The sequence below is a fragment of the Carassius gibelio genome, chromosome B7 (assembly GCF_023724105.1).
Source record: "Carassius gibelio isolate Cgi1373 ecotype wild population from Czech Republic chromosome B7, carGib1.2-hapl.c, whole genome shotgun sequence".
Classification (NCBI taxonomy): Eukaryota; Metazoa; Chordata; class Actinopteri; order Cypriniformes; family Cyprinidae; genus Carassius; species Carassius gibelio.
The window spans coordinates 20926288-20949148 of record NC_068402.1 but is presented as its reverse complement, the minus strand read 5'-3'; the positions used below and the strand labels follow the sequence as shown (position 1 = coordinate 20949148).

The 22861-nt window shown below is 38.7% G+C and overlaps 1 protein-coding gene across 2 annotated transcripts in view; it reads left to right on the top strand.

Moving 5' to 3' along the window:
- The window catches only part of LOC127961860 (T-cell immunomodulatory protein-like), a 129565-nt gene that overhangs the window by 82628 nt on the left and 24076 nt on the right, over positions 1-22861 (top strand). The window contains exons 11-13 of one of the 2 annotated variants that reach the window (XM_052561133.1): positions 9829-9985; positions 11658-11766; positions 20144-20187. In XM_052561133.1, the coding sequence (XP_052417093.1) occupies positions 9829-9985; positions 11658-11766; positions 20144-20187 (310 nt within the window). The remainder of the gene's footprint in view (positions 1-9828; positions 9986-11657; positions 11767-20143; positions 20188-22861) is intronic. The other variant, XM_052561134.1, reaches the window with a different exon arrangement.

Here is a 22861-nt window from a genome sequence, read left to right as displayed (position 1 = left end):
ACCCCATTCAAAAGACCCTTGGTTCTTAATACTGTTTGGGATTACCTGGTTGATCCACAACTGTTTTGTTGTTTTGTGATGGTTGTTAATGAGTCCCTTGCTTGTTCTGAACAGTTAAACTGAGCACTGTTCTTCAGAAAAAATTCCTGCAGATTCTTCAGTTTTCCAGCATCTTATGCATAGTTGAACCATTTCCAGCAGTGACTGTATGATTTTGAGATCCATCTTTTCACACTGAGGAAAATTGAGGGACTCAAACACAGCTATTATTGACGTAGTAGGTAAATGACAAGAGAGGCAAATGCAGGTCTACACAGAAACCAAATGAGACCATAAAGACAACAGAATGCTGTGCAGTGCCAAGCTGAGGAAAAACGTTTGTGTTGCTTTCCTTCTGATCCCAACATTAGGAAAGAGTGGATGAACTTTATTTTTAATAAAGATTCAGACCGTGTCAGTAAGAACTTGGTACTTTGTTCACTTATTTTCACCTCAGACAAACAAGTCACAATTCAATGCTGGATTTTCAGAAAGATTGAAACTAAGTGTGCTTTCAAACTAACAGCTTTATATCTAATTTCTGTTCGCTTTCAGTGTCCTTTAGAGCATTTGCAGTACATTTGTAAGACAGACGTAAGTGCCTTTATGTTCTGAAGCTTTGGAAACAAAACCAATGGTTCAAAAACATAAATATAGAAAAGTGCTGAGAGCAATGTTATGCATTTTGCCACCTTCTCCTGCACAGTCGTTACTAAGCAAAGGGATACACAGCTGTTGGCTTGTTTGGTGCAATCGAACCATGATTCGGGAGCAAATAAATAATATGAACGAAGTACAGCGGGGCATGGGGGGCAATCAAACTTATGTGAAAGCTCCCTAAAAGACGACATTGTACCGAGCATTTTGGATCCGACAGTAATGTCGCAACACACAAGTGTGAGTAACTGTTTTTATTACGTTGTCACTATTGCTTTGTTTTTACAGATTGTTTGATATGTAAATCACAGCAGCGTTCATCTATGAAGGATGTAAAAACATGTTAGCAAGTCACACCAATTCAAACAGAGCGTTCTGATGACGGGGTCAAACAGGACCCAAAAATAGCCTATTACTTCTAAAAGATGATGTTTTTGGATGTACAAATCTTGATAGCATTGCAAGTGGACCTCAGAGAACAGTACACAATGAAAAAGGCAGTTGATGACCCCTTTAAAGTAAACTGAAGTTGTTCCTTCATGACAAGAAGATTGCCTTGAAAGGGCTATGACCATGACTCTGGAATGAAAAGTGATTGACGAGGAGGTGGAAGCTCTAAAATAAAAATCAACCCATACATCTGTGGTGGATTCAGCTCAGAAACTGACCACTTAAAGAAGCGAAACCCACACTTCTGTGTAAGATGAACAGTGCTTTGCAGTGCAGGTCAGAATAGACACAGAGGTGAGGAATAGGCGAGAGGCTCACCGAAGCAGAGAGGTGATTAGAGCAGTTCAGAAACACAGAGAGAGAAATAGAGCGAGAAAAAGCATGATAAAGTCTCTCAGGAGCTTTGCTAAACCAGAACACACCTGCTGGCCCACGAGATGGGCATCCACCTGCTGCCTGACTACAGATCAGCTCACACCTCTACACTCCACCTGTGTGCACCATCGCACGTCTCATTACAGAGCTCCTCTGCATCTGAACCACCATAAAAAGATCCTTGACAAAGATGTAAGAAAGATGTCAGAATAAATGTGATCCAGCACTTCATAATTGTAACATCTGGATCAAGTCCACTCTAATCACCAGATAAGTGTTCCTGGCAATGGGTAGGGAAGAGCGACAAGAGGTGGAGAGATAGACAAGCAAAGGCCGGGCTACTGTCTCATCCGCAGCCGCACGTACATGACAAATGGATTTTCAGTGCGGCCCTCCGGCTGTTTAGCTGTGCTTTCCTCTGCTGATTCTATTTGAATTGACAAATGAAAATAAATTTGATTTTTAACGGTGTCCTTTACATTAAAAATCATTAGGTTTAGCTGGAGCAAAGATGATGTCTAGCCTTAATGGGGGGGACACAGGCAATTACCATTTAAAAAAAAATCTATAAAATTAAACCAAAATGAGTCAGTTTTACATACTTCGGAAAGAGCGTGCAATACCTTTTCCCCCTTCAAATATCTGTGCCATAGATCAACGCATCGTTCCATTTCCCTGACAAGCTCTGGTGGGCATCCCGAGGCTGTTGATGCAGAACTTAATTCATTTTTAGTCTAAATGGGCAGGATTGGGGAGGGGGTGGGACCATTAGCCCACGGCATAGCGGTGGTCCTATCGAGTGGGTCATTTGCATGGCAGGAGAACGACTTTGATGTACAAAGCACAGTGACAGGAGAGAAAGAGATAGTAATAGATCAAGAGAGAGGAGGAGTGTGAAGGGACTGGGAAACACCCCGTTAATGGTCCTCTTGTGTGTAAAGGAGGGGCTGCTGGCAGACGGTGGAGGAGTTTGGCGCATCTGACAGGATGAGGTGAGGGACAGGAGTAGCCTTAAGCAAACTCAGTCGTATAAAGCTGAAGCCAGAGACTCCACCATGCAGCAATGGGAACATAGTTTATTTTCCTTTCTTGTATCTCAACGCACAAACCAACACATGGACACAGTCACTGACACGTATAGGGTCATAACACACTGTGTTAACATGTCTGTGTACATTTCCAAATTTGTTTTTGATTTGGTGCACAAACAAACTCCTTTTCTCTGCCCTTTTAACTGTAATCATTCTTTATTCTCATGAGCTGCTGTATAATGTTTGTTTCTCTTTTCCTCTCAGACACAGAGGAAAGTTGATTTAATTACAGCTAGCAGCCACTTCATTTCCGGAGGATGGTTAACTGTGTGCCAGGAGCAGAGTGGAGCTCTATGTTGCAATTTGTACTGCTTAAAAAGACTGATGGAGAGAGACCAAACATGAATGCAATGAATAAATAATGAATGAAATCAATTAACAGAAATCCAAACATTTTCATCTTCTGATCCGCATGATTACTTTATTAAATTTTTATAAATTATAAATAGTAAAGGCAACAAAAAAGCAATGTAGTAACAATATATCTTATGAGCAAACCTCTGCATTGTGAGTAAATCACTTGCATATGCAATTAAATCTTCACTCTGGGCGACAAAATGATGTCTAATATTAGCAAATGGCTAATAAATTCTCAGATTTTACTCACCAGTGGGTAGGGGTGTAACGGTACGCAAAAATCATGGTTCGGTTCATTTTCGGTACAGTAAGGGAAAGAAATGCAAACATTAAACTGCAGGTTGTTTATTACTATAAACTTTTTTTTAACAATTTGTTTACACTTTTTTAAATACTTTTTAATAAAATATATATCAAATAAAAAATGAATAAGAAATAAAATACTGCTGCAAAGTTCTCCACTAAATAAAATACTCTGTCTCAAACCAATATCATATAATAAAATATAATTAAAAATATAAATAAATAACTATGATTACAGTGCAGCTTTTCCAAAGTGTAATTTGAATTACAATTGTTTTTTTTCCTAGTTGTAGTGATGTTCACACTCGCGTGATGCCTTTTGAAAATCTCACGCCACGCATCCAGTGTGTCATCGGCCTTAGAATCAGCTGCAGGGCGGGATTTGCGCTGAACGCTGAGACTTCCGCCACTTAATATGTTCGTTTGGAAACACAAAAATGTATATGTTCCACACAAAAAATATTGCATTTGGTCATTCGGTACACACGTGCACCGTACCGAAAGCCCTGTACCGAAACGGTCCAGTACGAATACATTTTTATTTATTTGTTTTTGCTAAGGTTTGCATATGGTGGTATGTTCTAAATGACAGCTTTCCTAAAAATATATCCTATACCTAATCTAAGAAATATCCAATATATTGCCTTGCCTAGAGTATTGTAATGTATCGCAATATATTGTATCGCAACCCTGTATCCTGATACGTATTGTATCTGCAGATTCTTGCAGATACACAGCCCTATTGAATATCCACTTTTCTTCAGATATGCAACTTATAAAAAAACTCTCTAAATATCCACTCAAAAAAATAATTGAATATGTTGAATTATTTTGTCATTACATTTAGTCTAAAAAATAACATTTGTTTAGCACTTACCTGACACGTGAAGTTGACAAGATGGCACTGCTGTTTCTCAGGAAGCATGGCGCGATAAAAAAAAAAGACATATCTGGTCTCAAGGTGCCATTGCATGCTATTACAAACTTTATAAGTCCCACGTGTTGTGATTACTAAGCTTGGCAAATTCAAGCCATCAACTTCATTGATCTCTTAACATGTGGGGGGCTTTACAGATTTTTTTCCTGGACATTTCCTTTGAAAATTAAATTTAACCATGGTATCCTCAGCGGATCAGTTGTATGGAGTTTATGGAGACTGCTATGTTCATTGGTTCATCCCAGTAATGCCTCTTTAGCAATGACATTATATCTCCAGCAGCTACAGCAAAAAAACAGAAATGGCAGACTGCTGCTTTTCTCTCAGGGCTATGTCTATGATAATAGGGCAGAATACATCAAAAAAGGGCGGTATTTTTTCCCTACAGTGACATGTACGTATGGAGAAATCTACAATTGCTTGTTCTGTCTCCACTCCGGTTGCTCCACCATAATAATTTCCTGTCCTTCTCAACTCCATCTGGCAAAGAAAGCACAAGGTTGCTTAATACATTTTTTTAAAGGATAGTTCACCCAAAAATGAAAATTTAATACAGTTTAATTGATCATTTACTCACTCACTCATGTCGTTCTAATCCTGTATGAATTTTGTTCTCCTGTGCAACACAAAATAAATTATTTTTGAAAAAGTGTTTCTTGTACATAGAATTAAAAACATACAGGTTTGGAACATTCGGATTGTGACAACTGAATTGCCCTTTAATTGGGGAGTGTATGAATTTAACTGTGGGTTTGTATCGTAGAGCTGCTGAGTAATGTCATTCAAAACGTTGTTAAATATTGCTTCAGAAGAAGGCATACTCTATAACAGACTGACTCATTGCAATTCACCAATCTAAGGTGAGAAATGAACAGAAGAACAGTCCAAACCACCAGCAATTATTCCCAGAAAAACATATGTCTTTAGCCACAGGAAGCCCCTGCACTGCTCAACCAGAGTATTACTTTTCAAAACCACCTGCTGGGGTAAAGTGTACCTGTATGATGCTCAGAGGGGGCCAGAGAAGGAGAGAAGGATGGAGTGATCAACCATGGGTCTCCAGGAGCATTGAAAGCTGTATGAGACGAGAGAGGCTAAATCAGAGAGACCCATTAGGCTGATCTAATGAATGTATAATTGAATGCCATCAATTGCACACTTCTTTATGATGTCAGGATTACCTGTTAATAGAAGTGCTTGAGTTTTATGAGGGATGAGAAAGAAGACTCCCGTGAGGAGTTCGGGAGAAAACCTGGACACACACGCATTGGGACGTGATTACATTTGCTATTATGCTTCGCAGTTTGAGGTAAATGGGTGTGTGTTTTTACTGCGGAAAGACGGCTCATTGTTTATACCGAGTGCATCTCACACCTGCAGTGCATGAGACCTGAATATTTTTTTCTCACATCGGCAGCAGTCTCATTATTTACCATATACCTCAATGCTGATTTATTCGCGCATTGAATTATTTGGCCTGGCTGAGCTAGGGCTCGAGCTCCAATCTATAGCTGCTGCAGCAGCACGGCGCTCTGTTGCTAGGCAATGGCCGTCCATCTCATGAGCATGTGTTTTGAAATACTTGTCTTATTGTCAGTCAGGATTAGCTGCAGTTCCACCAAGATTAGAAAGACGTCTTCATTTCACGAAGATGGAAGATAAATGTCAATACGTGTCAATATTTCACACTCCTGACAGAGCATTAGATCCATCGTGGTGGACTGTATTCCCATTTACTTTCAAGATAAAATGGCATCTGAAAATGCAGCAGGCGATTAAAATTTAAAGGACTGTGAAACGTTTAAGCAAAGATTTATTTCCTTCACTTCAGATAGAAGGGATTCATTTGAAAGGTCTCTAAAAATCTACATCAGCCGATTGGGAAAGACGTGCTCTATAAAAGTCTTTACAGTTATGTAGCTTTCTGCATTATACAACTGATCTTCTTAGTCTTATCTGGTAATGATGTTTTCATTCATTCATTCATGTAGTCTACATGAAGCACTTGAGTCCATGGAGAGCTTGTAGTAAGCGTGGTTGTTGTCATAGCTGATTAGCCCAGCTATGCTCTGAAGCATTAGCATGTCAGTTCTGCTGTTGATTAGTTTGCTTTCTGAATCTCTCACCCAAACTATTGAGTGCCATTTACACTTTTTGTCCTTACAATCTAGTTCTCTTTCGCTCAGGTTTGTGCAGTTGCATGATTGTGTAGAATGTAAGAACTTGTTTCCTTTTAGTTCATGAGTGTGAATTTCAATTAAATTGGAAGCACCTAAATTTGGAATGACAGCAATTTACAAAATTGTAATTCACAGAAATGTAAATCTATCCTTGTATCTATTGTTTCTATATCATTCTGTCATTCTATCCGTCATACTGTCTATCGTGCTATCAATCTAGTGTTATATATATATATATATATATATATATATATATATATATATATATATAATCTGTTATTCTATCCATCTGTTAGCTATCAATCTACTGTATCTGTTGTTCTCTCTATCGATCATTCTATCATTGTCAAATTAACAATCTTGAAAAATGTTGCTTTATTAGTTAAAAAATGACACACAATCCTGGTTAAATATGACTTTTTTTAGCCTCCTGTATACAGTATTTTGTGGATGTCTTTTCCTTCTTTTTTCTTCCTCCTTCCTTTCAGAAGCATACTATTTCCAGTGAGAGAGCAAAGGTAGCGAATGATTGAAACGCCATCCACCCTTCAGACTGCTTTGTTTTTGCCCTTGAGAGCAAATTGAAAAAGAAGACCAACACATAAAGCAACAGAGAGAGAAAGAAGCCTCAGGAAGAGTGGGTGGACCGGTACTGAAGAGATGCCTGGGGGGACGAGATCTCTCTGCTTTTGTCATCTTACCCCTCAGAGAATCTCCAGACCTGCCGCCTGCTGTCCCTCACAACATGCCTGTCTTTCACTTTCTCCTTCCCTGTTTGTGCTCTGGATAACTGACGTCCTCAAAAATTCACGTTCAGATGTCGATCCTACACAGCGGTCAGGAAATGGCACAGTCAAATCCCTCTTTTGCTGTAGAAAGAGAAAAACAGAGGGAGGCTGACAGAGTTGGAGGGAGAGGTCAGCCTGTGGGCTTGCCTCTGGCCTGCTCTTCCCTGCTGGGTTTGCCATAGTGTTGGTTCCAAAGCTCCCAATTAAGTGAGGAACGTGTGTGTGTGTGTGTGTGTGTGTGTGTGTGTGTGTGTGTGTGTGTGTGTGTGTGTGTGCGCTCATGGGTGTCCAGTTGGCACAGCGACCCACTGGTCACGACCGTGCTCCAGTGAGAGAGCAAGAGGACAGGAAGTAGGGCCTGCATTCCCAGTAACCAAACGCGCACACTCATAAAGAAAAAAGTTTATGTACTCACTTTTATGCACCTAAAATGCCACTCTCCTTCACACACACAACTGTCTGTGTGCTCTGAGTACAGTTGCTGTCCAAATCCACTGATGTGTTTCAGCCACTAGTCTTTAAATTGGCAGTCATGACAGTTTTACAGCCGAATACAAGGACAAAAAGTTTCCTTCTGTGTGCGGCAGCCGGTTAAACCTGCGAAGGCACCGGTAAAGCAGCTGTTCTCTGCGCTGCAGTAAGTGTGGTGTCAGTTAATCCTGTGAGGGGACAAAGTCGGCCTGCTTGGCTGGATGGCTTTGGCAAAGCCCCCCCAAATCGGCCTGCGCTGACGGGCGGCCAGCAAAGGTGCACAGAGGCTTTGGCTGTGAAATGCACAGATTAGTGGACCAAGCTCCAGACTGACCAACACAATCCGCACAGGAAGTCCCATCGCCTGCCAGACCATCCCAGACAACTAAACTAGGAAATTAATTTTCATGGTCAAAGTTGAATTTTAGTTTCAAGCATTAATCATACTATTTGTGGTCGAAGAAAGTGCATGCGTGCCTGCGTGAATATTGAGCAGAGTAGTAGAGGTCGTAGTGGGGTCCATTAGATCAGCTTAGTCTGACCTGTCAGTCATTTGGGTTAAGATGGATAAAATCACTGTATAGACCTTATTCAGTGCTATATTTAATATTTTAAAGGAATGAAAACAAGGCTGTGAGGTATAGAAGTACAGTGCTTTTAAAGGACTGATGATGTAATTAATAAACATCAAACTTAACGTCATTATGAATAGATTTTCATCGTACAAAAACTCAATAACACACATAAAAACAGCTAGTTTGCTTCCACAAGTGTGCCATTTTGTTTCTTTATGGCCTTATTTTTTTGTACTATAAGTATGCACAAATACAACCAATACTGTACCCATATATACCGTGTAGAGAGATACTAGTATTTAAAAGTTTGTGGTCATTATTTCATTATTTTTCCCTTTTTTTTTTTTGTCTTTTTATTAAAGCAATTAATTTGTTTGCCCTGCATTCATTGATCAAAAGCAACACTAACAACATTTCTAATGTTATAAGAGATTACTATTTCTTCAAAGAACCCTGGGGAAAAAAATGCTTTACAGTTTCCACAAAAATATTAAACAACACAACCATTTTCAACACTGACAATAAGAATGTTTGTTGAGCACCAGATCAGCATATTATAAGAATTAAAAACGTGAATAATGACTGTTAAAAATTCTGAAATATCATTGTAAAATATAATTTAAAAAAAAAATCACATAATCAATAAAATGCAGCCTTGGTGAGCATAAGATAGTTCTTTGAAAAACATTCAAATAAAAACATCTTACCAACCCCAAGCTTTCGAATGGTAGCACACTGATGTAGATTTTACTGTAAACACAGTTTTGTTTTATAGACTTAGAAACAAGTCAATAATTGTCTGTGCTAATCATCAGAATGCTCCGGTTGGTAGAGTTCAGCTTCTTTTGAAGCTGGAGCATTGTTTATGTAGCTCAGTCGTTTTATGTAGCTCAACTGGAGTGTGTTTTGTAATAAGTTGACAGCGGTTATCCAGCTTCAAATGTACGCTTTGTGTAAACCACATCTGCATTTCCTTCTTCTGAAACCAAGGAGAAACAACAGAAGGTAGACAGTGAAGAAAAATCTTTATCCAGTATCTATTTTTAGCTTCTCACGTGCTCAGGTCGAAATTGGTGTAGAAGTGTCTCATGCTAAAAATCATACCAGAGGGAGAAATGGCAGTGAAATAAAGGAATTGAACAAGGGTCTTAAATAAAGCAGGGGGCTGCTAGATGGGTTGTTGAGCAATGCAGAAAAGCATCTCATTTCATAATTCACTGCTGCCTCCCAGATCCACCTCCCCCACACTCAGCACTGAATTATGGGGAGGAATGGGTTCTGCTTAATTGCCTTTTTTATTTAGGGATCAAAAGTTCAGTGCACAACTTTCAACCTTTTTTCCAGTCTCACTGATTCATCAAGCCCTGTGCTCCTCCCTGTGCTCTGTGGTGTGCATGTATGCGTGTAATATTGTCATTGAAGGAGTGTTCAGGATCAGACATGCTCTATAATTGGTCAAAGTTCAGTGGTTTGCTATGTGCTTGCAAACTTAATTAGCAAGGGTTAAATTCAACATGACACAGTGTCTGGGCAGTTTTTTTTTTGCATTGTGTTTCTCAGCTCTACTCACATGAACGGTTGTTTTTCTCTCTCTTTCTGTCTCAGCAGCACACAGCAGCAGGCGTTCCTGTTGGAGAATGTGGCGTGTAATAACGCGAGCTGTCGGCAGGCGGGCCGCATGTTCTGTGTGCATTGGGAACAGTCAGACCTCAGTGCCATCCCCAAGGCTGTTGTAGCCACTTTTTTTGACATCTATGAGGACGTAAGTTTTGGCCTTTCGCCCTTGCTTCTGGGGCTTTAATTAAAGCGCTTCCTCTTCTTCAATCTCCCTCTCTTTCTCTGACCCCGGTCACTCTTTCTCCATCTCGTTGATGTCTCGGTGACCCGCATTATACCGAGTTTTAGTCATTATCTGATTTACTTTGACTGTAATGTTGTCCCTGTGGTGTGACACAGGCACTCTCTTCTTTTGACATTGAGAGTAGAGAACTTACAAAAACCCCAGTCTCTGATGCTTAACACCCTTCAACCCTTCCATAATATAGCAGCCTCTGTAGTCTTAAGACCGGTTTGAACCAAGTCTGATGTGAATAAGTGTTTGTGTTGTAGAAGATTAGAAATGTTATTTTGGCAAGTAAGTAATGAAAAAACGCAAAGCAGAATTCTAAAAAGAAATTGAAAATGGCAAACGCCTTGGGCCAATTGCAGAACGATGTTGCCTCCACTCATTTTGGTTGAACACATGGTATTTTAGGCTTGCACACATACAGTATGAATGTGTCTGGCTCTTTTCTAATGCTTAGCATCTGTATACAGTGTGGGTTAATCTCACAGAAATGTTCAGGTTACATTTTACACCAAAATCAAAAGGAAATAATTGCATATATAAAAATGCATATTTTTCCCATTAAAAATGGACAATTCAGATTTGTTTGCCATGCGACATTATATTCATAAGATTTTTTTTCACATACAGTTCTTAAACTACAAATCATTCAGAAATTTTATAACCTGGAGGTAATACAATTAATAATGTGCAATAAAATGTGCAAATACATCATTTAAATATTAACTACTGTTCAAAAGTTTGGAGTGGATAAGATTTTATTGTATTGACAGAAGTTTCTTATGCTTACCAACATTGCTTTTTTTTTTTGTACAAATATAAAAACCGAAATAATGTGAAATTATTATTACAGTTAAAAAAAAGCAGAATTTTCAGCAGCTTTGTTATATTTCTTTGAAATAGTTAGAATTTGATCATTCACTTATTTATTCCTTTATTTTTTGTAGAATCCATTGGCATGTTGAAAGATTACACCATTAGAGACTCATTACTGATTCTATTACTTATTGATTATTTTACTATCTCTCTCTCTCTTCATGTCTTTCTCACTGCTGAATAAATCTAACATGAGTCACACATGTTTGCATGTATGAGGGTCTCTATTGGTTTGTGTGCTTCTTAGTGTTCACCTGAAGAAGTCAAACGTCTCACCTCTACAGACAGCCCTCGAGCATCTATTTCGCCATCATCTCTCCCTTCCTGTCCCACTATGATTCACTCATTCCCTCCCTGGACCCTTCTCTCCATCCGTATCGCAACCTTCTCCCCGTCGTAATCACAATATAGCCAATTACCTCGAATTCCTTCATGCTTTCATAACTAATGGAGCTAAAGGCTCATTAAACAAACAGCACGCACATGTCTCATTCTGTTAGCACTCGAGCTAGTCATCATTAGCACAGTATTAGGATGCTATCTGTGCAGGAGCCCCCGCACAACCGTGTTCTTAAGAGCGAGACCGATAGACCGCAGAGAGGGGCTGATAAGAAGCGTAATAGCTTGCTGGAGTCCATTAAGGATATGAGTGCTCATCAGACAGGAGAGATTCAATGGGCTCGATACATTGTTTCTGATTTCTCATTTGCAGGGTATATTAGATATGATCGTGCTCAGCAAGGTGGAAGGAAAGGAAGAGCTCGTCATCCACACTTTGAAGAACAACTTTGAGGCCGACGCATATTTCGTCAAAGTGATCGGTGAGTACGAGGTTTGTCCAGTGTGGCCGCCGTAGTGGCGGTAGAGCTTCCGAGTGCTGGCGTTTGAAGAGCTGACATTTCCAGAGCCAAATGCATCCGCTAGAAAGCAGCCGTGATGCCATTCAATCCTGCCTGCTGTGTTTTAATTAAAGGAGAAGGAGAAATCTCCTCCAGCTCAAGCGCACAGATTAGCTTCCTCAGTGTAACAGCATGTGAGGATCATTCTATCAGTGTCAGATTAAAACGGGGATGAGGCTGACCCACAGTCTCTAATCTCCGTCCTCGCGCTTATTAGCACGCTCTCTTTCTCTCTTTCCTGTAGATGTGCTGTTTAATGAGACTGCTGTAAACCAGCATGTCTGGCTCTGAGGAGAGAGAGGCACTCTGGGTAGTTTACTGCAGTGACAAAGTGCTCCCAAGATGCCTGTGCCCCTTTCAAATCAAATAGCCACTTGTGAGTGAGAGGTGGAATTGATGTTTATGTATAACATAAATGTTATGTTTTATACAAATAGACTCTTCTCCGTAATAAAGCTGCTTTTATGAGTCTGTAGTTTCTGCCGTTTCCCTGTGTATAGTGGCAGACTCATGACTTTTGCTCCTGCACTCCTCTACTATCAGTCTGTCTACACTAGTCCACTCCACACAGACGTGGTTTGTCTTTGTCTGTAAAACGGCAGTGACACTACACGTTCCAAAATATGGGGTTCGTAAAAATAAATATTTTTCTTTTGTATGTTTTTGAAAGAAGATACTTAAATGCTCACCAAGGCTCCATTTACTTGATCAAAAATACAGTGTGTGTGTATATATATATATATATATATATATATATATAATATGATTACTATTCAAAAAAACTATTTTAGATGTCATGTATTCCTGAATTAGCTGAATTTTCAGTGTCTCGTGATCATTCAGAAATCATTATAATGTTCTGATTTGCTTCTCAGGAAACATTTCTTATTATTATCAGTGTTGAAAACAGTTGTGTTGCCTAATATTTTTTCAGGATTATTTGATAGAAACATTTTTACAAAAATGCATTTATTCAAAATAATAAATACTTTTACATTGTTGCAATAAATGTATGTCACTTTGGGTCAATTTAATATAGTACTTCACCCCAAAATATAGATCTTGTCATCATTTACTCATCTACTTACTCACATGTCGTTCCAAACCTCTGTATGTTTCTTTCTTATGGTGAGCACAAAATAAGTTATTTTGAACAATTTTGAAGAGCCATACTGTTGTTGGTCCCTGTTGACCTCAATTATAGAGAAAAAAATAAAATGGAAGTCAATGGGGACCATCAGCTGTTTGACTACCAACATATCCGGCAGCCATATCACCATGGAGCCCAAGACCGGTTTCCCACTGAAGCTAAGCAGGGCTGAGCCTGGTCAGTACCTGGATGGGAGACCTCCTGAGAAAACTAGGTTGCTGCTGGAAGAGGTGCTAGTGAGGCCAGCAGGGGGTGCTCACCCTGTGGTCTGTGTGGGTCCTAGTGCCCCGTGTAGTGATGGGGACACTATACTGTCAACAAGCACCGTCCTTCGGATGAGACGTTAAACCGAGGTCCTGACTCTCTGTGGTCATTAAAAATCCCAGGATGTCTTTCGGAAAGAGTAGAGGTGTGACCTCGGCATCCTGGCTAAATTCGCCCATTGGTCTCTGACCATCATGGCCTCCTAACAATCCCCATATCTGCTGATTGGCTTCATCACTCTGTCTCCTCTCCACCAGTAAGCTGGTGTGTGGTGGGCGTTCTGGCGCAATATGGCTGCCGTCGCATCATCCAGGTGGATGCTGCACACTGGTGGTGGATGAGGAGATACCCCCTGTCTATGTAAAGCGCTTTGAGTGTCTAGAAAAGCGCTATATAAATGTAAAGAATTATTCTTCTAAATATATTCTATGTTAAATATAAGAAAGAAAATTATTCAGACTTGGAACGACATTAAGGTGGGTAAAAGATGAAATATTCTTTGAATGTGTCCTTGCTGAATATATACAGTAGTATTACATAATGGAAAAAAAATCTGCCCACAAAATTTTGAACAGATGTGTAAATGTTAGTACTGGCAGAAAAATATATGCTCAATCTGAGTACCAACCGTTTGTAATATTGTAGTTAAAGAAGAGTTAAAATGGCAATTTGGGAAGTAATTTCCCGTCTGATTGAGACACACTGTAAATGGAGACTTTCCCATCGCTGCTAAAGATATTAGCTCTGTATATCTCGCACCTCTGAGACAGGCCACAGATGCTAAAATGCATTAAGCAACCATGTTCAAGCAATAGTAATGGTGCTGTATTAAATAACTGTAAGTTAGAGTGTGAATTTCACATTAGTCAAAACCAAAACTGTCATTGCCCATATGTTCATACGATATGTGCTGCATTGCTCTGAGAAGAGTTTTTCTTCAGTCAGCTGCAAATGACTCCTCAAACTGCTAGATACTGCCATTCATCAGCACAAAATATAGAAGTTCTTCTATGTATTAATGAGGAACAAAAGAGCAGACCCACCAGAGGTGTTGCTAAATCCTCTTTACTGGGCATGAGCCAATATTATACTACTGACAAATCTTTGCCTGATGGTGGAGATTACTGTATGCCAACCTGAGAATCATTAAGGCTGCGTTTAACCCCGGGTTATCATCTTTTAACCTATGATAAAGGTACATTTTACACTTGTAATTTAGAAGTGGGGATAGCAACACTTTTTACCTGGAGTTATGGCAAAATGCTTCATATCAATTGCATGTTTCGTATTCAAGTACATTTGACAGTCACAGGAAAAATGCGTTGTCATTTCAGAGTTTGAAGGTAAAAATATCAAATGCTAACTGAAAACAAATGAGTTTGAGTTAAGACCATTTTATTTTTACCTTTATATTTTACAGAAAACTCGGGAAAAACTTGATAGTACAGTCGGGAATATACAGTATAACACAAAGATGCACAATACTAGCGCCATCATGTAAACAGGTCGAGTCCAAACAATGGCACTGACACGGCAAATATAAACATTAAGTTTAGTAATGTTCAGTGTGAAACATCAGCTTATGAATTATTAACACCAGATAAATTATGAACATTGTGAAATGCAAACCAAGATATCCCATGATTCTGTCTAGAATAACCCAGGGTTAAATATTTCAAGTGTGAAAAGCCCTAATGTGCCTCATAATATTACAGCAGTCATGTCATGTGTGTTTTTATCAGCCTTATGAATTAAAACTATCAACGATTGTGAGGATCAGATTCATAAATGAATAACTATTGATGTAATCAATTGAATATAGGGCTGCAAAAAGGTCTGAAATTGTTCACAATTCAGTTTGATTCATTTGGACGGTGAACGTACACACTTTCTCACAGCATGACTGGATACTTTATAAGACAGAAAATCAAAAGAGCACTGGTGAAGGTGGATATTTACCCACAATATGTTGTAGATACTGTTCAAATGTGTGTGTAGTTTGTGAATAATTTTATAAAGCAGTTGAAGACAGTTTATATCCATAGATCTGTAATAGTGTCAAAAAAAGGACAGTTTTTTGACAACTAGAAACTCACCTAATATCCATCTCACCAGCCACTAAGGCAAGGCAGGTGACGTACACCGGTGGATCCTAATAACTTGCCTTGTTTACTGTGCTCTAGAGGAATTATGGGTATGAAAGCTGTCCTCCTCATGCAATTACCTGTCCCTCTCTTAGTACCCAATGGTTTACATATTGCCGGGGAAGCCCTCAGTTATTCCATCCTCAGAGGAATAAATAAACAATTTAGTTCCGTTCGATGCTGCCAAGTCCTCAAGGCCATGTGTGCTTTGACATAAATCTGAAGCTGAACATGAAAAGAATTTGTGCCTTATCACAGATGTGTAATATGTTGAAGCCTTAGTTTTGTCCTGGATTTACATCCGTTTCTCCAGCCCCTTTATCTTTTGCCATGTTTAAAACACCCACTTGCCCCTTTTTTCCTCAGTGTCATAAATGCTTAAACACACATTTATACCTCCCCTCTGAGCTACAACTCAATAGGCAGAAAAAGTAGTCAGAGTGAGCAGTCAGAGGGTAGCAGGAGTGTATCAGAGGAGGGAAGGGGCCAGGTGCTGTAATTTCCTGTGATTGCGTGCTTTAGAAACACACAGACGGCGGTTGGAGTGTGTGTTTGTGGTGTGTGCATGTGTAAGTGAGTTGGCTATAGGCAGAAAAGGGAGAACTATGGCAGCTGATTGCATTCCTGTTCATGTATTAGAATGCAGATGAGCCGCAATGAGGAACATCTGCGTGCTTTGTTCAGTCCAAAGCAAGCTCCTTCCGCGAATCTGCTGTCTGTCACTCTAGAAACCAAGCCCCTGACCCACACCTTACAACTGCACATGAGAACTCATGAAAGAAGGTCTTTTTCTTTCACTATAGCGGATTGAGTTTTAGGAACGATTCACTGTGATTTCAGTTCATTCCTGTTAGTCATTCTAGTTCTTTTTATTTGTTAGTTTGTTTTGCCTTATTAGTCAGATGTAGTAGAGAAAGAAAGAAATTATCGGGGAGCGAAAGTGAAAAACTCGACAGTTGGATGACAGCTAATTTTGAGGAACAAGTTTGTCTTTTTATGGTCTGACAAGGTTGTGCAAAATTCCGAATTGAACATTTGAATCCTTTTCATGAATGTGAATTACAATTGAACTGGCCATATATTGTTCTAACGTTCTGTCTATCGTTCTATCTATCATTCTTTCTTTCATTCTATCCTCCTATTAGCTATCCATCTACTGTATTGTGACATTCATCCATCTATGTTTCTATATGTCTGTCTGTCTGTCTGGGAAAAAAAAATTCAAAACTTTCAAACTTTTTGTTTCAAACTATTCATTTTAATTTTACTTTTGCAAATAAAATTTAAAAAATAGTTTTCTACAGTATATACTGCCTTGAGTTTTACCTTTAATTTCAGTTCAAATTCATCCAAGAACTAGATTTTACAAGGCATTTTCAGTTCAATTTTGAATGGTGCACAACCTGGCAGTTAATAAATCCTCTCCACATGTCTGCCATTGGTCGATCAAACAGATAGCCATGCCCCAAATTGATGCCATTTGTCAGTGTTTCTGTGTCTGGCTGCTCAAACAAACAGACCTACATTATTACTGCAAAATGATAGTTTTCTTGCTTCTCTCTGCATATGTAGCTGGATTAGTAGTATTTGAGCATAGACACGGCAGCTTTAAGTGTGTGGAGATTTTATTTTTTTCTATTTTTATTGAGGCAAAGTGATCAGGTGATGAGGGACTGAGAGTGTTGCTTGTTACTGTAATCACCGCCTGACCTCAACTGAGAATGAGAGCCAATCATAAAGCCGTCTGTGTTGCTCCTGGGTTAGAGTAAGGTAATGGATGTAATCTCCCGACTCCAGGCTGTGATCTCACAACTTTGAAAGCACCTGGTCACCAGTTTCATGGACTAGATTAAGAGTGACAGGTTTTATTCCAGCTTTATGAAGTAGTGCACCAGCACCTCTGATGGTGTAATGATGTGTTTGAGCGTCTATGTGGGGCAGCTGTTATGAATGACATGAGACACAGTCACTTAGAGTGTCGGTGGCATCTGGTTTACCAGTGCGGAACAAAACAGCAGGCCTCATGTCCAATTTCACAGCCATCACATCACAGCTACGCCGTTGTTGCTGCCAACTCCCGGCAGATTCACTCTGTGGAATCGCCCAGTGTCCGGGGAACAACAAACTGCAACACAATTTGGATCTGTTCCTTTTGTCACAACAAGAAGAAAGAAAGAAACAAAGAAAAAAAACAGTTGAAGCTGTTCAAACACAATCATGTCAGGCATTCTGGGATAAGGCGTTCAATCGGGGAAATTGGTCACGTAACTTTATAAAGTTATCAAGATGTCATCATGATGAATGAACCATTGTACGTTTTTACTGTTTACTTTACCGCTCTGTATTTCCCCAGGACATGGATGACAGGACTGTCGCTGTGTGATTATTTTAATTTCTTTGTATTAGAGAGGTTTCCAGGATCTCCAAATGGAGCCTGCAGGAGGAATTGAGACAAATGTCTAGTCTTATCTGTGTATGAAGACTCACACTAAGTTCGCTCTGACAGTAAACAAGTGCATTATTCATGCAGTGGGTTCACAAAATGGCATTTCATTGGGATTAAGCACGTTTAGATGTATTCAGTGCTAAATCTTCTGTCTTTTAATGGTTTTATGCTGTACTCTTAGGTGGGCACTGCACAGCAGTACATGCACACACACACAAACAAACAGACACAGTGGGAGTGTGTCATGACTGTGCAGTGCACAAGCCCTGCTGGTTGCTTGTCATTGATAGAGACATTTCCACTATGTGTGCATCTTTCCTTATCCTTTAGCATTCACGTGCAGGCATGTCAGTTTGTATGTTCAAACTGGTGTTCAATATTAGCTATGCATTCACAAACACCAGCCTTAGAGATTAAAAATGTATCTGACAGCTTCAGGTCACCAGGATGCTGCCGCAGTGAGGTCTTTAATACCTGCAGAAGGTTATCTGTTAGCATTCCTGTTCATCTAGATGTCAGCTGCTTGTTTGTTGCAGGGGGTCAGTACGTTTTAGTTTCTTTTTTTCTTAAGAGATTATTGCTTTTATTCAGCAAGGATGCATAACATTCATTAAACATTACAGTAAAGACATTTACTTCGTTACCAAAAAAATATATTTAAAATAAAAACTTTGTTCATCAAAAAAATCTTGAAAAAAATGAATGGTATCACAGAAGCATTGAGCAAGCTGTTTTCAACATTAATAATAATAATAATAATAATAATAATAATAATAAATAATAATGGTCACCAAATCAGCATATTACAAAGATTTCTGAAGGAGTATATGACACTCAAACCTGATGTAATGGCTGCTGGAAATTTGGCATTGCTATCACAAGAGTAATTATTATTATTTAAATACAAAACAAGTTTTTTATTTGCTGCTTTTACTGTATTTTCGATCAAATAAAAGGAGCCTTGGTAAGTATAAGAGAGTTCCTTTAAAAACAAATGGGAAAAATGAATGGTAGTGTATATGGTTTGAAATCCATATAGGAGCTATGGCATATACATAAAGTCAATTTCATACTTTTAAAAAATGTAATATATTATTTTAGGCATTGGCAGAACAACAACTGTAGTATAATTAAATATTTGCATTGCAGAATTGCTATCTGTATTTCTGTTTATTCAATATGATTAAAAATATTTCAAGAAAGAAAAGAAGATTCCACAATGTATTTGACAATGGGAACAAAATTTATTTCAGTAGTTCCAGAATGAATGAAAATGTTGTTTTTAAATGCTGTTAACCAGTAAATAACATACATTAGTTTCAAAAAAAATTCTCATGGAACAGAAGATTTTTACACCCAAATTTCTTCATTTCCTATTAGCCTTTCTAGAAGGCTGTGCTGTGATGGAATGTTATCTATCAAACATTGCAGAGAGGTGTAGCAAGTTCACTCATTCATGGAGGACTAGGGGAAGATGCACTATATATCTCTGTTCTTGTCTTTCAAGAACAAAAAATACATTAAAGATATAAAACAAACAGTTAGACCAGGCATGAATGAAAAATTATTTCAGGCTTTATGTCACACCTCTCTTTTCACCCCAGAGTACATTCGCATTGAAAACCAAAGCCACATAATAATTCATGTAGAACATTTGTCTGTCAGAGCAAATAAGGAAATTTATTTTCACATTTTCACATTTCCAAAGCATGATAAGTGATAATAATTTGTTTTTCCACCACAGACTTTCAAAAGCCAAATTTTTTCTTTGTCCTTTCCTTTTTTTTCCCTATATAAGTTAACGCTGGTGAACTTTCTAATTCACCGTGTCTGTAAATAGTGCTGCCTGTCACTGCCAGTTTAAAAATCTAATGCTGTGTTTAGATGAAGACAGATGCACAAGTACACAGATGGTTCTTTGTGTGCCACTAATGAGCAATTAATGATTTTTTACTTTCCCTTTCATATGTGCTGTTCTCTAACACACAGTCAATTTTGGCCTCAAGAGAAGCAGAGTCTGGCTCTTATTTCACACCATTAGTGGGAATTTAGTGCACATTTTGCCCAATTCATTTTCTCTAGGCATAATGCCTGGCTGAAGATGTGTGTGGGAGCAGAGTTGATGTTAAATTGTGTGATATTAGAGGAGGTGAATGTACTGCCGCCCGTGTTTAGCAGAGTGTTGTGAAGTGGATTTGATACGGACACTGCAATCAACTTGTCTTATCCAAGGACCAGATGTGTGGGAGAAAGTTATGATTGTCTTTCTCTGTCTTTATCTCTTTCTCTCTGTAGTGCTCAGTGGCCTGTGCTCCAATGACTGTCCAGAAAATGTCAAGGTGAGTTCTGATCCTCCCTCTCTCTCTCTCTCTCTCTCTCTCTCTCTCTCAGTCACTCAACTGGAATGGTAATGGCATGTGTTTGGCATCACCAGGTCCTCATGCAATCTGTTCCCGCAGATTTCAGAAGAATTCAAACAGTGCTCTACACAGTCCCTGTCTATTGCATGTTCGTTTTTTTGAGTATATTAGCTTAAGCAAGTTTTCATTTATTTTTTATTCATACGTTTGAGTTAAATATGCTGAATTTCAACAGTAAGACTGTCAGCCCCAAGTTATATATATATATATATATATATATATATATATATATATATATATATATATATATATATAATTTGGCACAGAAGACTAGAGTAATGACTGCTGAAAATTCAGCTTTGCCATCATAGGAATAAATTACATTTCAATGTAAACTGAAATAGAATATTCAGTTGTAATATTTTTTATCAAATCAGTTAATGTATAATATAAGATTACTAGTATTTAGTTATAAATTTTGTATTGTTTTCACATGGTATTTACTAAAGCAATCACTTTATGAGAAATGGAAACTTGTTAAAAAAATAAACATGTAAAAAAATGCATACTTCTCTCTGCAATATAGCAAATTCTCAGCACTGTCAAAACAAAAGTCTCTCTTCAGACACTAATCGGCCAAATAGGAAAACGTCTGCCGATGCTGTTAATTATAAAAAATGTATGTAACAGTCACCCGCTGCATGTAGGCATCTCTTATAACCATGAAACCTGATTTTGGATGTCTGTGAGCTCAGTCTTGTTAGCTGTTGAGGTCGGGGACAAGTGTGTCACAAAGCTGTCCTCATTCTGATGCGAAGACAGGCTTTTATGTTCTCACTCTTGTTTTTTCTCTCTCTCTCTTCTACGCTCTCTCCATTTGTCTGAGCTCTTCTGTACCTTGTTTCCTTCTTTCTTTTCTTTCATCAGTCCATCGTTCGCCTCTCCCGCCGTCTATTGTTTTTTCTATGTTCTCTTTGACTTTTCTTCAATATCTATAGATTTAACTCTAGAGATGTCTGAAATCACATAGTTGTCAACTGAATCACTGTTCTCAACATATAGTGAATGCTACATGGATAATGCAAAGAGTGAATGAACAGAATAACTAACAGCCTATATAGTACACAATTTAAAATATATATATTTCAGGCACAGCTACAGAGCTGTGACAGAGAGGTGTGTATGTGTGTGTTTTAGAGTAGCACCGTGCTCTTGGCAGGGTCCCAAAGCATTTCATTACTCTGTTAATACATGAGTGACACACACATACACACTCAAAGACCTCTGTTCGTTAACCGTCATCCTTCGTAATGAAGAGATAAAACAGCTTCTGCCCAGCCGTTCATCCTCTACTTTAGACGCACACAAACACACACCGATCACGTATGGGTTCTCTAACTAATAGTGATATGCCGAGTGCAGACAGTTTGCCCCGAGGCCAGTGGACAGAAGAGGGCTCTATGATTAAATAAGAGCCCTTTAAGATGGGCCGCACTCCTGTCTCGCTCCAGCAGGACCTCTGACATACGTTACACAGTCCCACGCTGAATTAATATTCAGATGCAGAAACAGGGATGTTAGTTGTAGAAGTGTGCAGTTCAGATGAATTCTTGCGGTCTAGATCATAGCCATTTGCATTTGTCCTATTTTTCCAATGTTGCATGATAAACACCGTTGCACATCCTGCCTGATCACATACGGTTGGTTTCTTTAAAGTCGGCACAAAACTATTATTCATATCTATTTTAATGCATGTTAGATCTTACTGTGAATATTTTAGGCATGCATATGTTTCTCTCTCTCTCTCTCTTTGGAATGTTTAATGGAAATGTCATAAATTGACCTTTCTGTTAAAAACAACAGATTTCTTTTTTTGGGATCAACATCCCAAAATCCAATTAACAACCAATTTACAGAACCAAGTCTCCATTCTCCGTTATTTATTTTCTGTACTCCATTACACTTGAGTATATGTCACAATATGTAAGAAAAGGTCTGTTGCTATATCCGTCTTTTTTTTTTTTTTTTTTTTTTTTTTGCAATTTTAAAGGTGGAATGTGGAAGTATTTGGAAACGGGCAATTTGAAGTCTACTGTCAGATTGTGTTCGTGCCTAGTTCATTTGGAGCCTATGATTCATGAAACAAAAATGCAATGAAATATTTCCTTGTTTATATGTTGCTTGCAAAAAATGACCCACTGAAACTCTTGTAGCATTTTAGTTTTGGTTTTAGTTTGGAGGAAGCCTTAGTTAGTTCCTTAGGGGTTCTTTGTTCAAATATTTGGCCCACTGTTGCAGTCGCTCGTGGAGCTGTTTGTTATTCCCAATCCAGTTCTTGTGACGTATCCGTTCATCTCCTTTTAGCTGCTTCTCGCCTCTCTGCTGTCTTATGCATCACTTTGTTTCCTCTGATGCTCCATCTTCCCACGTTTACATTGTTTCTCTGTGTTCTCTGGCTTGCTCAGTCTTAATTTCTTGTCTCTTGCTCTCTGGTCTTTTCATCTGGGAGATCATGGGTTATCCACCTGTCCTTGTATGGTTGATATAGCCCAAAGCCCTCCAGTTGTTTATTATGTTTCAACCAATCTGAAGAGTTTAATGGAGGTTATTTTTTGCTTTGTAACTGGATTCTGAAGTTGCAGACATTATGTTT